This window comes from Bubalus kerabau, chromosome 8 (assembly GCF_029407905.1).
Source record: "Bubalus kerabau isolate K-KA32 ecotype Philippines breed swamp buffalo chromosome 8, PCC_UOA_SB_1v2, whole genome shotgun sequence".
In the NCBI taxonomy this organism is placed as follows: domain Eukaryota; kingdom Metazoa; phylum Chordata; class Mammalia; order Artiodactyla; family Bovidae; genus Bubalus; species Bubalus kerabau.
The window spans coordinates 28,710,116-28,729,660 of NC_073631.1; the positions used below are offsets into that span (position 1 = coordinate 28,710,116).

The window sequence follows — 19,545 nt, forward strand, 5'->3', positions numbered from 1 at the left end:
AAATAAAAATAAAAAAAATAAAAAATAAAAAAAAAAAAAAAATATAATCAATCTGAAAAAAAAAAAATAAAATAAAAAAAAATAGTAAATTAAGATTGATTCATGGATTTTGTGCATTCAGTATATCTGTTTTCTGAAAAGTGCTTTAAGATACAGTATTGGTAAATTATATTTTGTTATGCATTTCTCACCCTTAAAGTTTTTAGGCAAAGAGAAGATTATTTGATTATACTTTATACATTTTTAGGCAGAATGGCTATGGGTAAAAATACAGAGATGGGGAAATAAAAGAGAAGGTAAGATAAAGATGGTTGATCTTGTGCACCTGGAATTGCTAACCCATAAACAGCAAACTCCCCTGTATGCACTGTCTTCTTTAGGAACTTGTTTCATCTTTTCCCATAAACTAAAAGCTAGATCTCCCCAAAGCTATCATCTCCCAAATAGTATCTGTTTATTTTCTCTCATCACATATCCAAGATACAGAGTTGATGTCCACATAGTACCCTATTGCCACATCCTGGATCACTTTTACCTTATAGTCTTGTTAAAAAAAAAAAAAAGCTATCAACCACAAAACACACCTGTACTTTTGTAGGTCATGCTAGAAACCCCTCCTCATCACACTTTCTTTATCTTTCTGATCCAAAATTACCAGCCTATTCTATCTCACCCACCACCCTTCTGTCCCCCAGCTTCTGTACATTAATGTTTCTTAAACTTTATGTACATTTCAGTTACCTGGGAGATCTTGTGAGATTCAGATTTTGAGTCAGTAAGGACACCCAGAGACTGCATTTCTTATAACCTCATTGTGAACCCCTCTGAAGAGTTAGGACTAGAGGAGCTGTTTCTGCTATTGTTTGACTACAGTAGTAATCCTCACTCCCCTCTTCTGCTTTAGCATTCTTTCCTTCCTTCACTATTTTCAGCCTCAATTCTTCTTAGTGTTTTTCGTCTTTTTTACACAGTCAATTTCAATCTTTCTCTCGCCTCTTTCTGATCTGTTTAAGTATCACCCACTTAAAAACAAAACAAAACAAAAAACAACACCTAATTTAACCCTTTACTCCCCCTAGCTGCCGTCCTAGGTCTCTGTCACAGATTTTTTTTTTTTTTTTAAAGAATTGTCTGTGTTTGCTGATATCACTTCTTCATCTCCAATTCAGTTCTGTTCCCCTTCCATCTGATTTATAGGTCCATTAGCCCACCAACAGTGTTTGCTAAAGTCACAAAATTACCCCATGGTAGGAAGCCACAAAGGACATTTTCAGTTCTCGTCTTATTTGAACCTCTCAACACCATTCAGTTCTGTGACCCACTCCAACATTTATCCACTTTGTCCTCCATGACAAGACAGTCTCTTTATTCTCCTGTTAACATTCTGGAAACTCTTTTTCAGACAGTTTTACAGGACCATCATCTTCTATGCAGTTATTAGATATTACAAACTGAAGTTCCTTGGGGTCCTGTCTTCCTTTTCTAACATATATCCACACCCTGCTGCTGCTGCTGCTGCTAAGTCACTTCAGTCGTGTCTGACTCTGTGCGACCCCATAGACGGCAGCCCACCAGGCTCCCCCATCCCTGGGATTCTCCAGGCAAGAACACTGGAGCGGGTTGCCATTTCCTTCTCCAATGAAAGTGAAAAGTGAAAGTGAAGTCGCTCAGTCATGTCTGACTCCTAGTGACCCCATGGACTGCAGCCCACCAGGCCCCTCCGTCCATGGGATTTTCCAGGCAAGAGTACTGGAGTGGGTTGCCATTGCCTTCTCCAACTCTACAACCTTCATAATCTCTTGTCACTTAAATGCAAATGACTTCTGAATTTATATCTCCAGCTCATAATCTTTGAGTTACAAACCTATATATCCTGTGGCCCACTTGACACCTTAGATAGCTCAGAGCCACCTCAACTATAAGTGATCCAAGCTAAATTAATAATTTCCCGCCATTACATGCCATCTTCACATAGCCTAATGCATAGTCCAAAAAATGTTGTTTTTGACACATCTTCTTCCTTCAGTGTCATATATCCATCCATTCCGTCTTTTAAGACCTCCTTGAATTTTATGGAACCTATTCACTTTTTTCCATCTACATTATCACCTTCACTCTTGTATCAATAATTACCATCTATTGGCTGGGGTACTGCAAATGGCTTCCTATGGAATATCATTTCCATTGCATTCTGCTCCTACCTCTTTTACACCCTGAAGATATGGTGATATTTTGAAGGATAAATTTGATCATTCGTGCCTGTCTCCCCTGCTCATCCTGAATTTGTTTTAGTCCCTCATACAACTTGCCAGGCTCCTTCCACTAAAGGGTTGTTGCTTGTACTGTTTCATTGACTTGCCATGTCTTCCCCTCTTTTCTTCTAAGACTTTATCCATCAGACCTCAACTCCACCATCATGATTTTGGGAAAGCTACCTTTGTCTCAATGACTATGTCAAATGTCTCTGCTGCTGCTGCTGCTAAGTCGCTTCAGTCGTGTCCAACTCTGTGCGATCCCATAGATGGCAGCCCACCAAATGTCTCTACTAGGAGACCATACTTAATCATGTGCTTCTCCATTACAATATTCCTTGAGAGTATGGTGGTGGTGGTGGTGGTTTAGTCTCTAAGTTGTGTCCAACTCTTGAGACCCCATGGACTGTAGCCCACCAGGCTCCTCTGTCCACGGGATTTTCCAGGCAAGAATACTGGAGTGGGTTGCCATTTCCTTCTCCAGAGGGTCTTTCCCACCCAGGAATCGAATCCAGGTCTCCTTCATTGCACGCAGATTCTGTACCGACTGAGCTAGGAGGGAAGCACAACATATTTGAGTAGGAATCTCGAATGATAAAGCATTTGAGTTGGGCAATTTTTGTATTATTATTGAAGAATAACGTGGCAGAATATGAATTAGGGATGTTGCAATACACAAAATTTAATAGTATTTGTTGGAATATTTAGATGTAAGTTGTAGAAGAGTTGAAGATATTTCATAGGGTTGATAGGAGAATGGTTGAGTATATAACAGTGAGGTTTCAGCTAAAGAAAACAATGTTCAATTTATTGATGTTCTGAATGTGAGGTAACAAACTCACTAGATGGAAATGGCTTGATGACATTTTGAAATGTAGGAATGGACATGGTGCAAGATTTCATCTAGACTTCCTAGTATGATTGCCCTTCTCCTGACAAGCAAAACATACTCCTGTGTTTACTCTTCTGGTTAAGGGCACAGGAGGAGTCAGAAATCTTGGAGGTACTTGAGATTGCTCTCTCTCGCTTGCCTATTTCCATATTATCTGCTCTTTTTTCCCTCCATCCCACTGTCACTTCCCTGGACTTTCACCTGGAGTGCTTCAACAACTCTACTCTCTCTGCATCCAGTCTTTTTCTCCTGTAATCCAGTTTGCACTGTCATTTACAACTTCCAAAACACCAGAATGTCACTTGCCTGCTGTGGATCCTTCAAAAGTTTCCACTGACTGCAGAATAAAATCTGGACTCTTGATCAGGCTTTATGATTTGACCCTATATTCCTGGATTTCACTTCCAGCTTCTCTCTCCAGCTATACTAGACTGCTTATTGTCAAATGCCTCCTGCTGCCTGCCTGCTTGCCTTCCCACCTTCCTGAAATCTGACTGTAGAGTAACAGTTATTCTGACTGGGGAAAAGATACTATACTGTCTTGTACGGAGACAAAAACCAAAGTCAAAACAAAAAGAAGAAAAATGCCTAGCCTTCAACTCAGATGTGGCCTCCTGAAGCCTTCTCCTCTAGGAAGATTTACAGCTCCACAGGTTATCTGCCATCTCACTGTACTGCTTAGCCAAAAGTTAGCTGACTCACTGTCTCCTGCAAAGGTGAATTTAAGCTCACTACTTGGCATTTCTTTCCTTGAGGTTGTCTAATTACAAAGAGTTTGGCTACACATAATTTGTTGTCACATGTCTTTCTGAGCTGGAAATGTGTCCACAAATTCCTCCCCTTGACCTCAAGAAGATGGCTACTGGAGGGGGGGGGTTGGTCATTACGCCTTACGTCATCACGTGCCGGGAGGGTGGGGCCCTCAAGGGGAATATTGCGAAGGGCGGGGCCAAGTAGGATGAGGCGGGGCTACGAGGGGCGGGGCGGGGCCGGAGAGGGGTCGGGGGCGCTTCTGCTATTCAGCCGGTGCAAGCAGCAGCGGGAGGCATCGCAGGGCGAGTCCACTTGATGCTAGGTTCTGAGAGCGTGACTGGGACCACCGGCTCAGACCAGAGGTAGCCGCATAGCCGAGCGGAAGCTGGTGGCACCCATAGCGGCGGCCGGAGTCCGAGCTCCGCAGGCGGGAAGCACCCGGGATCGGGGAAGTCCCGGGAGCAGCGCAGCACGGCGGCGCCTCCCTCACCCAAGGGGCCGCAGCGACGGTCACGGGGCACGCCGCCACAGCGAGCGACCCAGGCCGGGATTTCAAACAGGCAGCCCAGGCTCCTCCTCCATCCGCGCCGACTCACCTGCGGGCAGCGCGGCGCCGCCTCTGCTGGTAAAGACGGCACCTGCGCCTCCAGTCTCCCCGGTCTCCGCCCCTCGCCCCCCGGCGCCAGGCCGGGGCCGCGCACCTGGACGTGCGGGGCTGCAGAAGCCGCGCGGCTTCTGGGGTACTGCGTCTCCGTCATCGCCCCGGGAGGGCACAGGTGGAGCAGCCACAGCTAAGTGGAACCCCGTCCTGGTTGCCGCCGAGTCCCGGGGACAGGGCCGTCCGCTCCCGGGAGGAGCCGCAGCCAGCCAGGCACCATGAACAGCAGCAGCGCTAACATCACCTACGCCAGTCGTAAGCGGCGGAAGCCGGTGCAGAAAACGTGAGTCTCCGGAGCCTATCCTCTGTGCGGTGGGGGGGTGGGCGCTCAGGCGCGGGACACTGCCGCACCCCGCCCCCAAATCCCCGAGGCCGGGGGATTATGTCCCTTCCCTTTGCAGTCTGTGGAATCGAGATCTGGAGGCCGGTCGAGAAACCCAGGCCTTGGATTTTTCCGTGATTAATGATTGCATTTTACAAATTGTGCCCCCGTTCTCTGCGCCCCCCACCCCTTCTCCAGAGCACCCTTTCACACTTCCAGCCATTTGCAGCGCTGTTCACTGTGCTGTGGTCCTAATTTGTTGACAGCTCTCCTCTGCCCTGTGGGGCTGGTGGATTAGTTAACCTAAGCCCGTCTTGAAATCCCCTTTCACATTTAATATCCTCCTCTGTTAGGTTAGAGGACGGTCACCATTCTTACTCCTGGTAGGGCGAGATGCTTTAAATAGCTAAACACGTGCTGTGCGCAAGAAAGGGGCTGAGTGCCTCTGAAGGTATTTTTTTTGGTTCCCCGAAACTGGCTTTCTGTTATACTCTTATTTACTTATTTGGCAGTAATCTTGTAGCGCTCAGAGTGAACATATCAATAAAATGTATAGTGGTGGTAGCAGCTTTGAGAGAGTGTAGTAGCCAGGATACAGTAGAAGATTTGTATTTTAAGTCATCTTTTGGGGGAGATTTATCACTTTGGAGGTGGTTTTAGGGTCTGCAAATGATTTGGAGATGGAATTATTGAAACAGACGTTTTCATTCTTAGCATCATTCTCTTAATTCCCTTTTCCCTCTACTTCAAAGTTTGGTCAATTCTGATAAAGTACAAACTTAGGTTTGTTTGTTTGGGTGGGATATTTGTGTGATTATGGCAAATACTTTAATTTTTTTCAGAAAAAAAAAAAGAAAAATCCGTGCTTAACACAGATTTACTTTTGCGAGTTGGCAATGTTCATGTGTTTATTCCTAATTATTATCCTTGAGTTATTTTACTTCACATTTTTCAAACTTTCATAAACAATTTTAAGAACACTTTAAACGGTTACTCAGAACAAATCAGAAGTGTGCATGTGGCTTAAGACTAAATTTAGATCACTAATCCAAACCAGAAACATAGCAGTTTAAGATTAATATTAAAGACCAGTTTAAAGGTTTCAGTATTCTGGGGTTTTAATTTCCATTTAGAATTTCAGTGATTGCAGTCCTTCAGATCTAGACTTGGCATCAACAGAGGATATTCATCTATAAATAGACTGATTAAAATTTGGAAGACTTATCCTGCAGCGTGGTTGACGTTAGGAATACTGTCAAGTCAGCAGTTTTTGTCTTGGCAATTCTGTTGACTTTGGTTTACAATACTTGTGTTTTATAGAATTGTTTCTTATAAAAAATGTGTTTGCCTAATTTGACTTTGTCCTTGATGGTTATTTAAAATTGAAAGGCATCACAGACACCTCTGTGTATTTTAGTTAATACAATAGTACACTTTGACATAATGTATAATATATATATGTATATCATAGGTTTTATTTGTATAGTTAGAAAACCTGAGAATTGGTAAGTTATTGCATTTCAGGAAGTATGTTACACAGGACCTAGATGACTTCAATGAAATGCTTTAATTTTTGTATTCATTTTAAAGTTTAACATTTTGGGCTTCTTGTTAACATTTTATTAAAGATTTTCCCTTTAAATATATTATTGCAAATTTTCTTTTTTTTAAGGATGTACCTTTTATTATTTGATCTTAGCACTTAAATATGCTTTCTAAGACTTTAATATATTTGTGTTTAATATCTCCTGTAATACAACCAAAGTATTTCCACATTCACCCTTATTTTATTTAGTTAGTAGAGATGTTTATCAGATCTTTACTGAGCATCATGCATGGCTTCTAATTCTACAAATGCCTTAAAATGTCACTGCTCCATAAGAAAAGCCTAGTGCTGAAATTTACAGAATCACGGGAAGTTGTTCATAAATTGTTTTTAACTGAATGAAAAATGATGAACTTAAAATGCAGTTAGAGTACATTTCAAGAATGGAGCCATAAACCCAGTATTTTAATATTTTTTAAGTAAAATTACTAGTTTATAACTAATAGACACTCTAATATGGTGGCATATTGTCAGAAAAATTCATCTTGAGCTGAAAATGATATTAAGATATGTTTAACTTTGACCCTGTAAGTGAGCCACTGTATTTTACTTAGAAGAAAATACGTTGTAGCATAATCATAGAACTATTAATAAAATGACCATTTAAATACAGAATTCTATAAAATTTTGGAATCAAATGGGTGACATCATTTTAACCTGAAGATCTCCCCGTCTTCGATGGTATTTATTAAGCAAGATAAACTCCCCCTAGTGGTGAAGTCCAGCATTCAAAATCATCATTATTGATAGTACAAAATGATTTTAAACGTGTTCAGTTTAATCCCACTAAAGTATCTTGTACATAGTAGACACTCAATAAATGTTTCCTTTCTTTTTGGGGTAATGAAGGGTAGAAAATTAAAGGACCTGAAGCAGCCCTGAATCCAATCTATGTTCCTAAAGAGATTTTCAAAGATACCTTAGGAATAGGTTCTACTCTGTTTCCTTAAATGTTCCTTAAAATAAGCCAAACAAAAACAAAAAAACCTTATATTTAAGAAAAAGCAGTGTTTTTACTTAAACCTCTTCTTTTATCAGTATTTTTCTTTGGTGGTGAAAGACCTGTTACTCATTTCTTTAATTACTTCACATCATGAAGATAGATGAAAAACACAGTACTGAATTAGAGTCTGGATTCCCACCCCCTGCCAATGAAAATAACTTTGGATGTGTTTTTATAGTTTTTAAGCTTTATTAATACATAAAAAGTTTTAGTGGTACTTCAGTTTACTGTTTCTGCAGAAAATTAGTGCTGAATGTTGGCACATAGTAGGTGTTGAGTAAATAAAATCTACACTTGAAAATGATATCAATAGTACTGATGATCAAACCAGCTATCATGAAGTGTCAGAATTAGAAATAACTCTCAGCCTTTAGGTGACCCTTTAACTTTGGTAACATACTAATAACAGTAATAGGAAAGCAGTGTCTTCCTTGCTGTTTTTATGAAATTGCTATTCCTTCTATCTACACTAAATGAATCTCAGTTATATTGATGTCTACTTAGTTGAATAAAATTTTGCAATGTTTTCTTGAAAATGTTTGATATAAATGTACTATGATACAATTACCTAAGTAGCTTCTAAAAAAAAAAAAAAGGTCTTGTTAGTTACATACTTATTTCTTCACTGTTGTTTTTCTTTCAAATAGCTTCCTTCAGATAGTTTACACGTAGTGGATATAGAGGCTCTTACATGTTAGAACTCTGAAATAAATGAGTGAAAGTGATTAGCTATAGGTAACCTATTAAAGGAGAAGGAAATGGGAACCCACTCCTGTATTCTTGCCCAGAGAATCCTGTAGACCAAGACGCCTGGTGGGCTGCTGTCCATAGGGTCGCACAGACTTGGACACGACTGAAGCGACTTAGCATGCATGCATGCATTGGAGAAGGAAATGGCAACCCACTCCAGTGTTCTTGCCTGGAGAATCCCAGGGATGGAGGAGCCTGGTGGGCTGCCGTGTATGGGGTCGCACAGTTGGAGACGACTGAAGTGACTTAGCAGCAGCAGCAGCAACCTATTCAAAATAAATGATGAAAAGAGAAAACAGTGAGATATAGATTGAAAAACACTAGTTCTAAACTAAAAGGTGCAGTCTGGTTTCCTTGCTTTGGTTGGTCGGGGCAAGTGATTGATCAATAAGGCAGGGCAGTCCACACCTACACTGCCACTCTCACAACTAAAATTAGCAGGAGAAAAGTGTTTTATAATCTGTAAAGGCTGCTAATGATAGAGATGAAACAGAAACTCTTAAATTTCATTCTTAAATACTTCTAGCCTACACTGTCACAGAATAACCATTTCTCCTGTGCAACAGTAAGAGGCAGTCTACGAATATGTTCTCAATTGTGGGTGATGACATGCGGTACTCCACTAGTGAAAAACTTAACATAGTATTGCTTATTGATGCGCATAATTAAGACAGTTACTTAGAAATTAATACCATGCAAGTCTTTGACACCAGTACCTTTTTATTTCTATGCTTCTTTTAAAATGGATTTTTTTGCATACTGGTTTAATGTAACAAAAAACTGCTCTTTGTTAGTGTTCACTGTGACACAGGCATGCACAGTGCTCTGCAGACATCCTTTTATTTCATTTTTATAGTAGTACTATGAAAAGTTTTTATTATTATTTCAGTTTCCTCTGTAGGGACCTAAGGTTCAGATTCAGAGTTGTTAGGTAGTAAATGAAAAGCTGAGTTTGAATATCAGATTCCAGGTCTTTTGGCTCCAAAGCTTGTGTTTGTTCCAGCTTCACAATCCTGTCCAGGTGAATGTGTTCAGTGATGCGTATGGTACACCCGTATATGGAGATTTCCTTATAATGCTCACTGTTTTTTCTCGAATAGTGTTCTGAAATAAATTATTCAACATTGCCCCTACCTGATGGTGTGCTTGTTTCACTCCATATGTGCATTCATGCCCTGCCTTCTTAGGTTCCCTTCCTTCTATTTTCATTGAGGCATTACCAGCCTCACCTCCTGCAAAACACTGTTTTCAGTGGCAGCAGAGTAGTCCCTTCTGCTAATGTTCTGTAATTTATTTTGAGGCAGAAATTCTTTCTTTCCAATCTTTAAATACTTCAAGTAGTACTTCAAAGAATATCCTTGAGTTTTGTGAATTTCTGTATGAATTTTTAGTTCATTCCTTTGGGGAAAATTCCTGTACGTGGAAATTTAGGGTACAAAGATACGATGTAATTTTAAGGTTGAGCCAGATATTATGCTCTGAAACATACTGTCAGATTACCAAAAAAAATTATGTTCCTATTGGTAGTCTGTAGGAGAGCCTATATCCTTGCATTTTTGCTTTATAAATATTAATTGTCAACTTCATAGGCAAAAAAGATGGGGTGGGCAATTGAACTTCTATGTTGAGATTGTATGTGTGGAATAATAGTATGTTTGCAGATTTTTCTATTAGAGATGTCTTCTTTGTCTTATGTTTTTCAGTTTGCTCTTTTACCTTATTTTTAATGAAATACCATTTTGAAAAGTATTCATTTTAAACAACACATGTACATTAAGAAGTCAAAAATACATGTATAATGTCAAGTTTGGCATACTAAGCATTATCTGATGATCTTTTATTGTGATAGTTATGGTTATCAATGCTATTTAATCTCTTCTTCATCCTCCCAATATAGTTTTATCACAATTTTGTATTCAATTCACTTGCAGTGTTTCATTATTTTTTAAACCATATATATTGTTTACTGCTGAGTTAAGTGATACACTCTGATTACATTTTCCTTTCTGTTCTTCATTGTCATCGATTTCATTGTTTACCTATTTTTCATCTTCATATTGTTTATATCTGTGTTTACATCTGAGCTTAGCTATGTCTTTGCTTTATCCAAGACAGATTTTGTGTTTCTGTCTCTGATTTCGTTGTTTGGCATGGTTTTCTGGAAGAGAAGGATAGTTGCAGAAAGCCATATACTCAGCCATCATGGAACTGGAAGCGATTTACATATCTCTTAAGACCTGATTGAGAAGCCACATCTCCATGAAACCTTCCCCATTTATTCTACCTGTAGCCGAATCTTACCTTCCTTAACTTTCCAGCATAACTTTTAAGGCACCTACATTTTTGAGCAATACATTATGTTTGATTTTTGCCATGTTATAGACTGCATCTTCTCCTAGTAAGAAAGACAAGCTCTGTAAAGATAGGTGTCTTTCCTTTGTCTTTGTAGCAACTAGAGCTTCTTAGTACCATGCACATAGTAGATATCTGAGACTATTTATTAATTTAACAATTGCCCACCACTGAAAATTTTTCATGTTTTAGTGCTTTTTATATGGTAGATGTATTATATATGGGTTCCAAGGAAAATACATAGAAAAAAAGTGCATATTCAAAACAGAAGAGGCTAAAGGGATCATCCTTAATTTTTTTGTTTTTTTGTTTTTTTTTCCTTTTAGGATTTTGGAAGTAACAGTGGTTTCCAGGGCGTATTTCATGTTCTGGTTTTCATTGTGAAAGTCTTGTGCTAAAGATTACATGCTGTTTGTACCTTATCACTGCTCCTTGAGCATAGCAGAAGCAGGAAAGGGAAGAAGCCATCATAGCTATAGAGTGGGAACAGGAGAGTAACTGAGAAATTCAGACTCCTTACAAGTAACTGCCAGTCAGAATGCTCAGAAGTTTTTATAGACCTTTCTTGCCTCACATAGGGAAGTAGATATCCAGCTGTATTGAGCTTAATGTGAAATCTGACTTTATTCATGTCATAGATTCCCCTCTCCAGTATCACATTAGGCATATAATTTATGATGGTAAATATTCAGCATTTAGAGATAAATAAGTATGAACTGAAGCCATAGGAAGGACATGAAGAATGAATGTGTTTGGAGCTGGGCTTAATGGGATATGGTAGAGAGATTTATCGAGAAGTACTTCAGTATCCTAGCTGTTGGAATGAGAGTCATACCGTTGTAGATGCAGAGAAGGGGTGCTCAGAGTTCTGAAAAACATGAACTTGAGGACATTCAGGTACAGAGACTGGAAATAAACAAGTTATTGATAAGTAGCTTGAAGCAGTGAGAGTAGATTAAATCATCCACAGGAAAAAGCTGATAGAGCAGACTCAGTCCTGTGATAGGTAATCTCCGTTAGAAAATGTCACCTTAATCTCATAGGATTACTGAAACAGTCTTTGCATGTCATTTTGAGGTTTTATGGTAAATGTCACATAAAAATACAAACATTGACGATTACAGTACTTTATGGTTAAACTGGGTCCTTATGCTTTTTAACTGTATTTCAAATACTGAGCACAAATTATGAGCCTAAGAGACAGTTTAGCTCGGGACATTAAAAAGGCTTTGCAAGGAGCATGCTAGCTGGGGTTGGACATGCCACTGGGCCTGTTACCCCAGCACTTAGGGCACGCGCGGCTTCTAAAGCAAAGCACGGCATGCAGTCAGCTGAAGGCTTGCTTTCACAACAGTTTTGGTTTACAGGTTAGGACAAGATTTTTGTGGTTAAGGCTTAAAAAAAAATAATAAATTGACTCCTTTACATGATCAGCATCTACCGTCTCTCAGAAGATGTCTGAATTAAAAATATCTCAAATCCAATCTTTTGGAGACATTTATTTATATTTCAAATGCTAGCCTTTTGTTTAAATAGATGGTTGGCAGTGTGTTTTGGCATAGGTTTGAAGAGAATACAGAAGTAATACTTGCATAACTCAAGTCAAGTGTGATTGATGTAGAATTACTCTCTCTTTTTACTGTTAGGTGCATCTTAAATAGGTCTGGATAAGGGTGAAGTATTTTCACAAAATAGTTGTGAATATTTCTCACAAAATCAGTGAAAAGGTACGTCAGATCTATTCCTTCAGCTTTAACAACAGTGGATCTCAAATGCCAAGTCCAGTAGGTACTTCTCAGCCCTGGCTTTCCTTAGTAACTTTGTGCATTTGACTTTGTTCTGTGACCTGCAAAATATTCTACCCTGGTTCTTTTCTTGTCTGCCTTATTGATTCTTCTCTGTCCTCTTTTTGCCCATTGCCCTTCCTCAACTTTATACCTAAATGTTGACATCACTGAGGTCTATCCTTGAGTATCTTCTCTCTGTTTGGCGTACCTTCCATTAGAAAATGTAGTTGTTATCCTGAGCTCCAAATCCCAGTCATTTGTGATCTCTCCTCACCAATTTTTTTTTTTTTCCCATTACTCCCTATACCCAGGAAGTCAGCAAGTCAGTTTGGTTGAGTGACCATTTGAGTCTGGCTGCATATGAGCTTTGTGGTGGATTCAAAGTGCTGTTAAAAAAATCGCAAGCCAGGCCATCCTTACTACCCCACAGTCACTCCTTTTGGTCAGGCTCCAGTCGTTTCCTTTCTGGACTCTTCTGATCAGCAGCCATCAGTTGAGAGTCCTCTTTGTGTCAAGTACTATCCTGGGCATTGGAGATATAAATGATGAAGTTTACATTGTAATAAGAGTAACACATAAGTATATGCAATATAGGTTGCATAACACTTAGGCAATTTGATCTTCTGCTAAATATCCCAGTACGTGCATAATAATGTATTAGTACTGTGGACAGTTTGCAGTGCGTAAAGAAATAGTCTCTGCTAGTGCAGACCTGACTTTTGCAAAGAGTCAGTACTAGACTCTAGGCAGCAATATCACGTGTAGAAGCACCGCTGAACCTCTTTCTCCGACTGTTGTTATTTCTTTCTGTGTCTTAGCAGCTTGTCTTGCTTCAGTGTTTGTGTTACTGTCTTCTCCCCAGTGTTTTATAATCATTACTGGAAAGCTCCCAAGAGCACACAACTGGATTTTATTTTCAGTTGTGGGAAATGGTATCAGCCCAGAATCCTCCCTCGTGGAATGGCTATTGAAGGCACTTGCATAAGATGCACATGGTACCTAGTCGGATGCGAGGAATCCGGTAGGAGTGGGTCGGGGAAGACAACAAACACGATCTAATTGACAGCACTGTGAAGCTGTTGTGACAGAACACGGGGATACTGGGGAGTAACGTGTATGAGAGCATCAGAGTACGTATTGGTGACTTAAGTCCTGTCTTTGCTCTGGAGAATAACAGGCAAGGAAGGTTTTGCCTGGGGGATCAGAGACCAGAGGAAGAGTTCAGGGCCATAGAAAGATCAAGAGGGGGTTTCGTTTGTTAGGTTAAGGAATGTGGACTGTGCAGAGCTGCTGAGTGGTTTGGATCAGAGGAGTGACAGATTTATGTTTGAGAAAAGAGGACTGGCTGTGCTGTGATCTGCCCTGCATCCCATCCCCTCCATCACCAGAGTCAGGGCAGCCCAAGACTGGTCATGCAAACCCCAGCTGAGAGCTGAAGCTGACTTCCCGATACCAAGGGCCAACTTCATACCATTTCTGTGGGGAAACCTGCTGTTCCCTCTTTCAAGAACTTTTTTTTCATCAGATGCCCACATGGCTCACTCCTTCACTATATCCTTGTCTGTGCTAAACCATCGCATCAAGAGACCTTCCTTGCTGATCAAAACCAGCACCGCATCACTCCTTACTTCCTTATCTTGCTTTATTTTTCTTCTCAACACTCACTAGCCTGGGAAGTTATATGCTTATTTGTTTCTTTCTTCATTTGTGTATTTCTGGATCCTCCCATCGGAATGTAAGCTTCAGGAGAACAGGGGCTTTAGTATGTTTTGTTCACTGCTCAGTGTTCTGGGTGTGGCATGTGGTGGGTGGTCAATATTTGTTGAAGGGAGTTGGCCCTAACCGGCTTCCCTGTCTCTCTCTTGCACTCTGAGCTTCTCAGATAGTTCCTCTCACTGTTCACCATTTCTCACTTGTGCTGCCTCCTGAAATCCTGTTCACCTTTCAAGGTTCAGCTCATATACCACCTTTTGTATAAAAATGCTTTTTCAAGCAATTGCTCACTGTCCTCAGCTCCTGTAACACTCTTTCAGTATAGAGGAGAAGAATGTTTTCTGGGACTGCCCAGGACATAATAGGTGCAAACAAATATTTAACAGGTGATTGGTTGGTAGAGAATTATTCAATGGGGTGGACACGCATTATAAGTAAAAGTTGAAATTCAGTTGATTAATTGGAGAAATGCAATAACTAGATGTGACTTGAGTTTCATTTTACATGTGATTAGGGAAAATAGCTAGAGAGATAGTCTCCAGTTTCGACTAGGTATGGAGTTATGCACAGAGTTTGGAGGAAAGTATTTAGGACTTATTTTGTATCCATGCCACTTTACCAGTTTCATACTCTTATTTTTTTGTAGGAATGACATGAACTATAACAGAAACAAAAAGAAATAGACAAGTTCTGAAGAAATTACCCATTAGGGACAGTGTAAAAAATATGCTGAATTTTCATATTGCTTTCTATCATATTCTTGCATGAAGTATTATTTCTTTAAAAAAAGTATTACTTCATGTTACTTCATGTAACATTGAAACCATGCTATCTAGAAATGTTTTGATTGAATCAAATTAATAGCATTATACTCAAGCCAATTTATACTTTTTAAAATACTATAGTTTGAATCATCAAAAATACTTTGTCTTCTCCAGTAAAACTGGAGGAAGAAGTCTTCATCTTAAGAATGCTCTTAATATTCTTTATATTTTCTGGTAAATGGAAGGATGCAGAGACATGATCTAAAAATGACTTTGTTTTTTAAATATCTTCTCTATATTTTAACATTGGGTATCTGATGATCTGTAAATTCACTTTTATGGATTTCTATTATGAAATCCTGGGTAAGGCCTTTGTGTGAAGTTCAGTTTCTCATTTCTGAACTCAAGTTCTACTCCTACCCATCAGTATCTTTTCTCTCAGATGAAAATCATGCTAAATGTTGGAATTTCATTGGATTTTCTAATTGAGACACAAATTATGTCATAAAGATACAAAATTTGCCAGTAATTGCGGGTAAGCAATTAATCTCTAATATTTGTCGGTCAACAAATACTAATAACTGAGGTCAAATTTTTCTTGCCTTAATATTGGAGGACCCCATTAGATGGCTGGAGGACCCTGTGGAGATGCAGGAATGGCTTTGAGAGGTTCTCACTGTCAGGATGAAAAGTGTTTAATACAGGAAGCTGAGGGTGATGAAGAAACAGCTTTGTATTTAAGGTCATTTCTGTTTATCTACAACCTAAATGATGCCAAGATGATTCTTGTGAAAGATAGCAAAGGAGGCATAATTTTACCTAACTTATGGAGATTTCTTTCTTCCCCCTAGCAATGGCTGTGTTTGAGGGAGGAAAAAACCTAGTAGATTTGTCAATTGGGAACCATGTACCACAGATGTATGAGGTGTGGAAGAGGTACTTGGCGTTTTCCTGTGATGGGTTCATAGTTTTTAATAAAACATTACAAAATGGATTAAAGATCTAAACGTAAGACCAGAAACTATAAAACTCCTAGAGGAGAACATAGGCAAAACACTCTCTGACATACATCACAGCAGGATCCTCTATGACCCACCTCCCAGAATATTGGAAATAAAAGCAAAAATAAACAAATGGGACCTAATTAACCTTAAAAGCTTCTGCACATCAAAGGAAACTATAAGCAAGGTGAAAAGACAGCCTTCAGAATGGGAGAAAATAATAGCAAATGAAGCAACTGACAAACAACTAATCTCGAGAATATACAAGCAACTCCTACAGCTCAACTCCAGAAAAATAAATGACCCAATCAAAAAATGGGCCAAAGAACTAAATAGACATTTCTCCAAAGAAGACATACAGATGGCTAACAAACACATGAAAAGATGCTCAACATCACTCATTATCAGAGAAATGCAAATCAAAACCACTATGAGGTACCATTTCACACCAGTCAGAATGGCTGCAATCCAAAAGTCTACAAGTAATAAATGCTGGAGAGGGTGTGGAGAAAAGGGAACCCTCTTACACTGTTGGTGGGAATGCAAACTAGTACAGCCACTATGGAGAACAGTATGGAGATTCCTTAAAAAACTGGAAATAGACATGCCTTATGATCCAGCAATCCCACTGCTGGGCATACACACTGAGAAAACCAGAAGGGAAAGAGACACGAGTACCCCAATGTTCATCGCAGCACTGTTTATAATAGCCAGGACATGGAAGCAACCTAGATGTCCATCAGCAGATGAATGGATAAGCAAGCTGTGGTACATATACACAATGGAGTATTATTCAGCCATTAAAAAGAATACATTTGAATCAGTTCTAATGAGGTGGATGAAACTGGAGCCTATTATACAGAGTGAAGTAAGCCAGAAAGAAAAACACCAATACAGTATACTAACGCATATATATGGAATTTAGAAAGATGGTAACAATAACCCTGTGTACGAGACAGCAAAAGAGACACTGATGTATAGAACAGTCTTATGGACTCTGTGGGAGAGGGAGAGGGTGGGAAGATTTGGGAGAATGGCATTGAAACATGTAAAATATCATGTATGAAATGAGTTGCGAGTCCAGGTTCGATGCACGATACTGGATGCTTGGGGCTGGTGCACTGGGACGACCCAGAGGGATGGTATGGGGAGGGAGGAGGGAGGAGGGTTCAGGATGGGGAACACATGTAAACCTGTGGCGGATTCATTTTGATATTTGGCAAATCTAATACAGTTATGTAAAGTTTAAAAATAAAATAAAATTTAAAAAAAAAAAAAAAGAGTTTACCTATTATCTTGTTTTTCTTAATTAAGATGTGAAAGAAGCATTTTGGAAAAAAATTTATATAAACTTGCAGTGGGTTTTAGATGTTTTGTTAGAAAAATAGTTGAGATGTTATAACACGATAAAAATGTTTGCTCTCTAGATTGTCATGTATTTTACGGAATTCTGTTTGTTTTTCAGTGTCAAGCCAGTCCCAGCTGAAGGAATCAAATCGAATCCTTCAAAGAGGCATAGAGACCGACTTAATACAGAACTGGACCGTCTGGCCAGCCTGCTGCCTTTCCCACCAGATGTTATTAACAAGCTGGACAAACTTTCCGTTCTTAGGCTCAGTGTCAGTTATCTCAGAGCCAAGAGCTTCTTTGATGGTAAGACAGAAGGGTTTAATTTTTCTATAATCACTTACCAAGTATTTATGTTGCTTATGGCTGTTACCACTTCTGTGTTGAAAACTGAAAAAATTAGCCTTATGTGAAAAAGTTTTGTTTATTGCTGTTGAATAAAACTTAGGTTACAAAGCCTAATTTTTAATATTTCTAAAAATCAGTTTTCCCGATTTCTTCATCAAACAGATGCTGCCACTTAAAGGATACATATGTCATTCTTTGAAAATTATAACACATGTGAAGTATGACACTTTCCAGTTCTTCTCCTTCCAACTCAAATTTTTAAAGTATTTTTTTAATGGAAAGAATGAGACATATTAACTACTATGATATATTTTTGCTGGGTTTCTTTCACTGTGTTTCACAGATATATCATTTTGTTTGTCCTTTGAAAGTTATGTATAGTTCTGCTGCTTTATAATTAACTATATGTTTACTCCAGGAAAATGTAATTAAAATATCTTCTTCCACCAGGAAGAGCGTTTTGTTATTGGAGGCAGTGGACTTGGCTTTCAGCCTCCAGTGTGCCACTGACAACTATTTTACTTTAATCTTTTAGCATCGCTTGACTCAGCTGAAAGCAAGGGATTTGAATTAGGTAATCTTTGTTAATCGCACAGTCTATCATAGTCATAAAGTATTCTAAATGGAAGTTTTGGTTTGAAAATAATGTTTCAGTATGTCTCTTCTTGCAAAACAATTCCTCGATTTCTCTTTTGTCTGTCTTCTCTTTTTCTGTTTATATGTCAGAGTTTTTAGAAGCTGTTCAGTCTTTTACATGTATCTTGCCATTTGCCCGACAGCAGTAGAGAATTAATGATAAAATCTCAACGACTTAGGTCAGTGCTTCTTAACCTTTAACGTGCTCACAATCACATAGGGACCTTGATAAGATGAAGATGCCTATTCCGTAGGTTTCGCTGCCGTCAGAGATCTTGCACTTCTTACAGACGGTCAGATGATGCTAACGGTGCCACCCTTGACACAGTTACAGATGCTTGAATTTGCAGTTCGTGTGCAGAATATCGCAAGACAGTTATTTCCCTTTAGGTTTGTGTTTAGATGGTTTGCTGTGTTTAGTCTGAGCATCTTTTTATTTATAGGTTTGTTTGCCTGCCATACATTGTTTATTTTGGGTTAAAAAACTATATAGTTCAGTCATTGCGAATCTGAGCAGTATACACTGATTTCAGGATGATAATTTCAGGGAGGGTTGTATATTTAAAGGTTCATAGTAGATACTTAACATTTTCTCTGTTCTGTATAAAAAGGTCTTTGAATTTTCCAGACCCTTCATCTTTGGGGTGAGTTATGAGATATTGAGCGGTGTGTGTGTGTGTGTATCAGCTGTACAGTCATTTTGTGACAGGAGCTAGAAACTAACTTTCCAGATTCCCTCTGTTGTTTTTGCAGACCACATCTCAGTTACTTCTGTCTTCTGGGAACCATATATATAGCAAAATCCTGAGGACTTTTCCCTCGGTCTGTGATTCTCAAACTATTAGTCCCCAGATGGTCAGCATTAGTTGTCCACTGGGCATTTCTAACAGATTTTGAGCCTTACTGAGCGCATTGGAATCAAATACTCTGGTGTGGTGGCAAGTTTGGGAGCCCCTGTTGTCGACTAGAACCTCAAGGGCACTCCCAGCTTCTTGGGATGCAGTCCTGACCTTCAGCATCTCTTCACACACGGTGCTGTCAGACCTGTGATGGGGCTTCTGTGACACGTACAATGTGGTCTCTGCCCTTAGAGAGTTTATAGTCTAGAAACAAGGAGGCATTCCTTCACTCTGTTAAAGATGTACTGACATGATCATTTTGCCTTTTTGTTTCCTGCTCCTCTCTCATGGGAAATCAGCTTATATGTTAAAAAGAGGGGGAAAAAATATGTAGGATTTTCCTGTTTAGAAGCAGTGGGGCAGAAATGAAGCTGCTTAGAGGAATAGCCAGTGTGCCATTTAAGTACTAATATATTAATACATACTGCTTTTGAGGCTGTCTTTCTCTCTCTGTGTGTGTAT

At 39.3% G+C, this 19,545-nt stretch overlaps 1 protein-coding gene across 10 annotated transcripts in view; it reads left to right on the forward strand.

Moving 5' to 3' along the window:
• AHR (aryl hydrocarbon receptor) overlaps positions 1 to 19,545 on the forward strand; it is a 513,500-nt gene that overhangs the window by 455,364 nt on the left and 38,591 nt on the right. For 8 of the 10 annotated variants that reach the window (XR_008717666.1, XR_008717668.1, XR_008717663.1 and 5 more), the window contains one exon: positions 17,319 to 17,456. Coding sequence is in view for 2 of the 10 variants with exons in the window: in XM_055589921.1 (XP_055445896.1) it covers positions 4,774 to 4,838; positions 17,319 to 17,506 (253 nt within the window). In the remaining 8 variants the exon portion in view is untranslated. Of the gene's footprint in view, positions 1 to 4,161; positions 4,839 to 17,318; positions 17,507 to 19,545 lie in introns of those variants that run through there. The other 2 variants (XM_055589921.1, XM_055589923.1) reach the window with 1 other exon arrangement.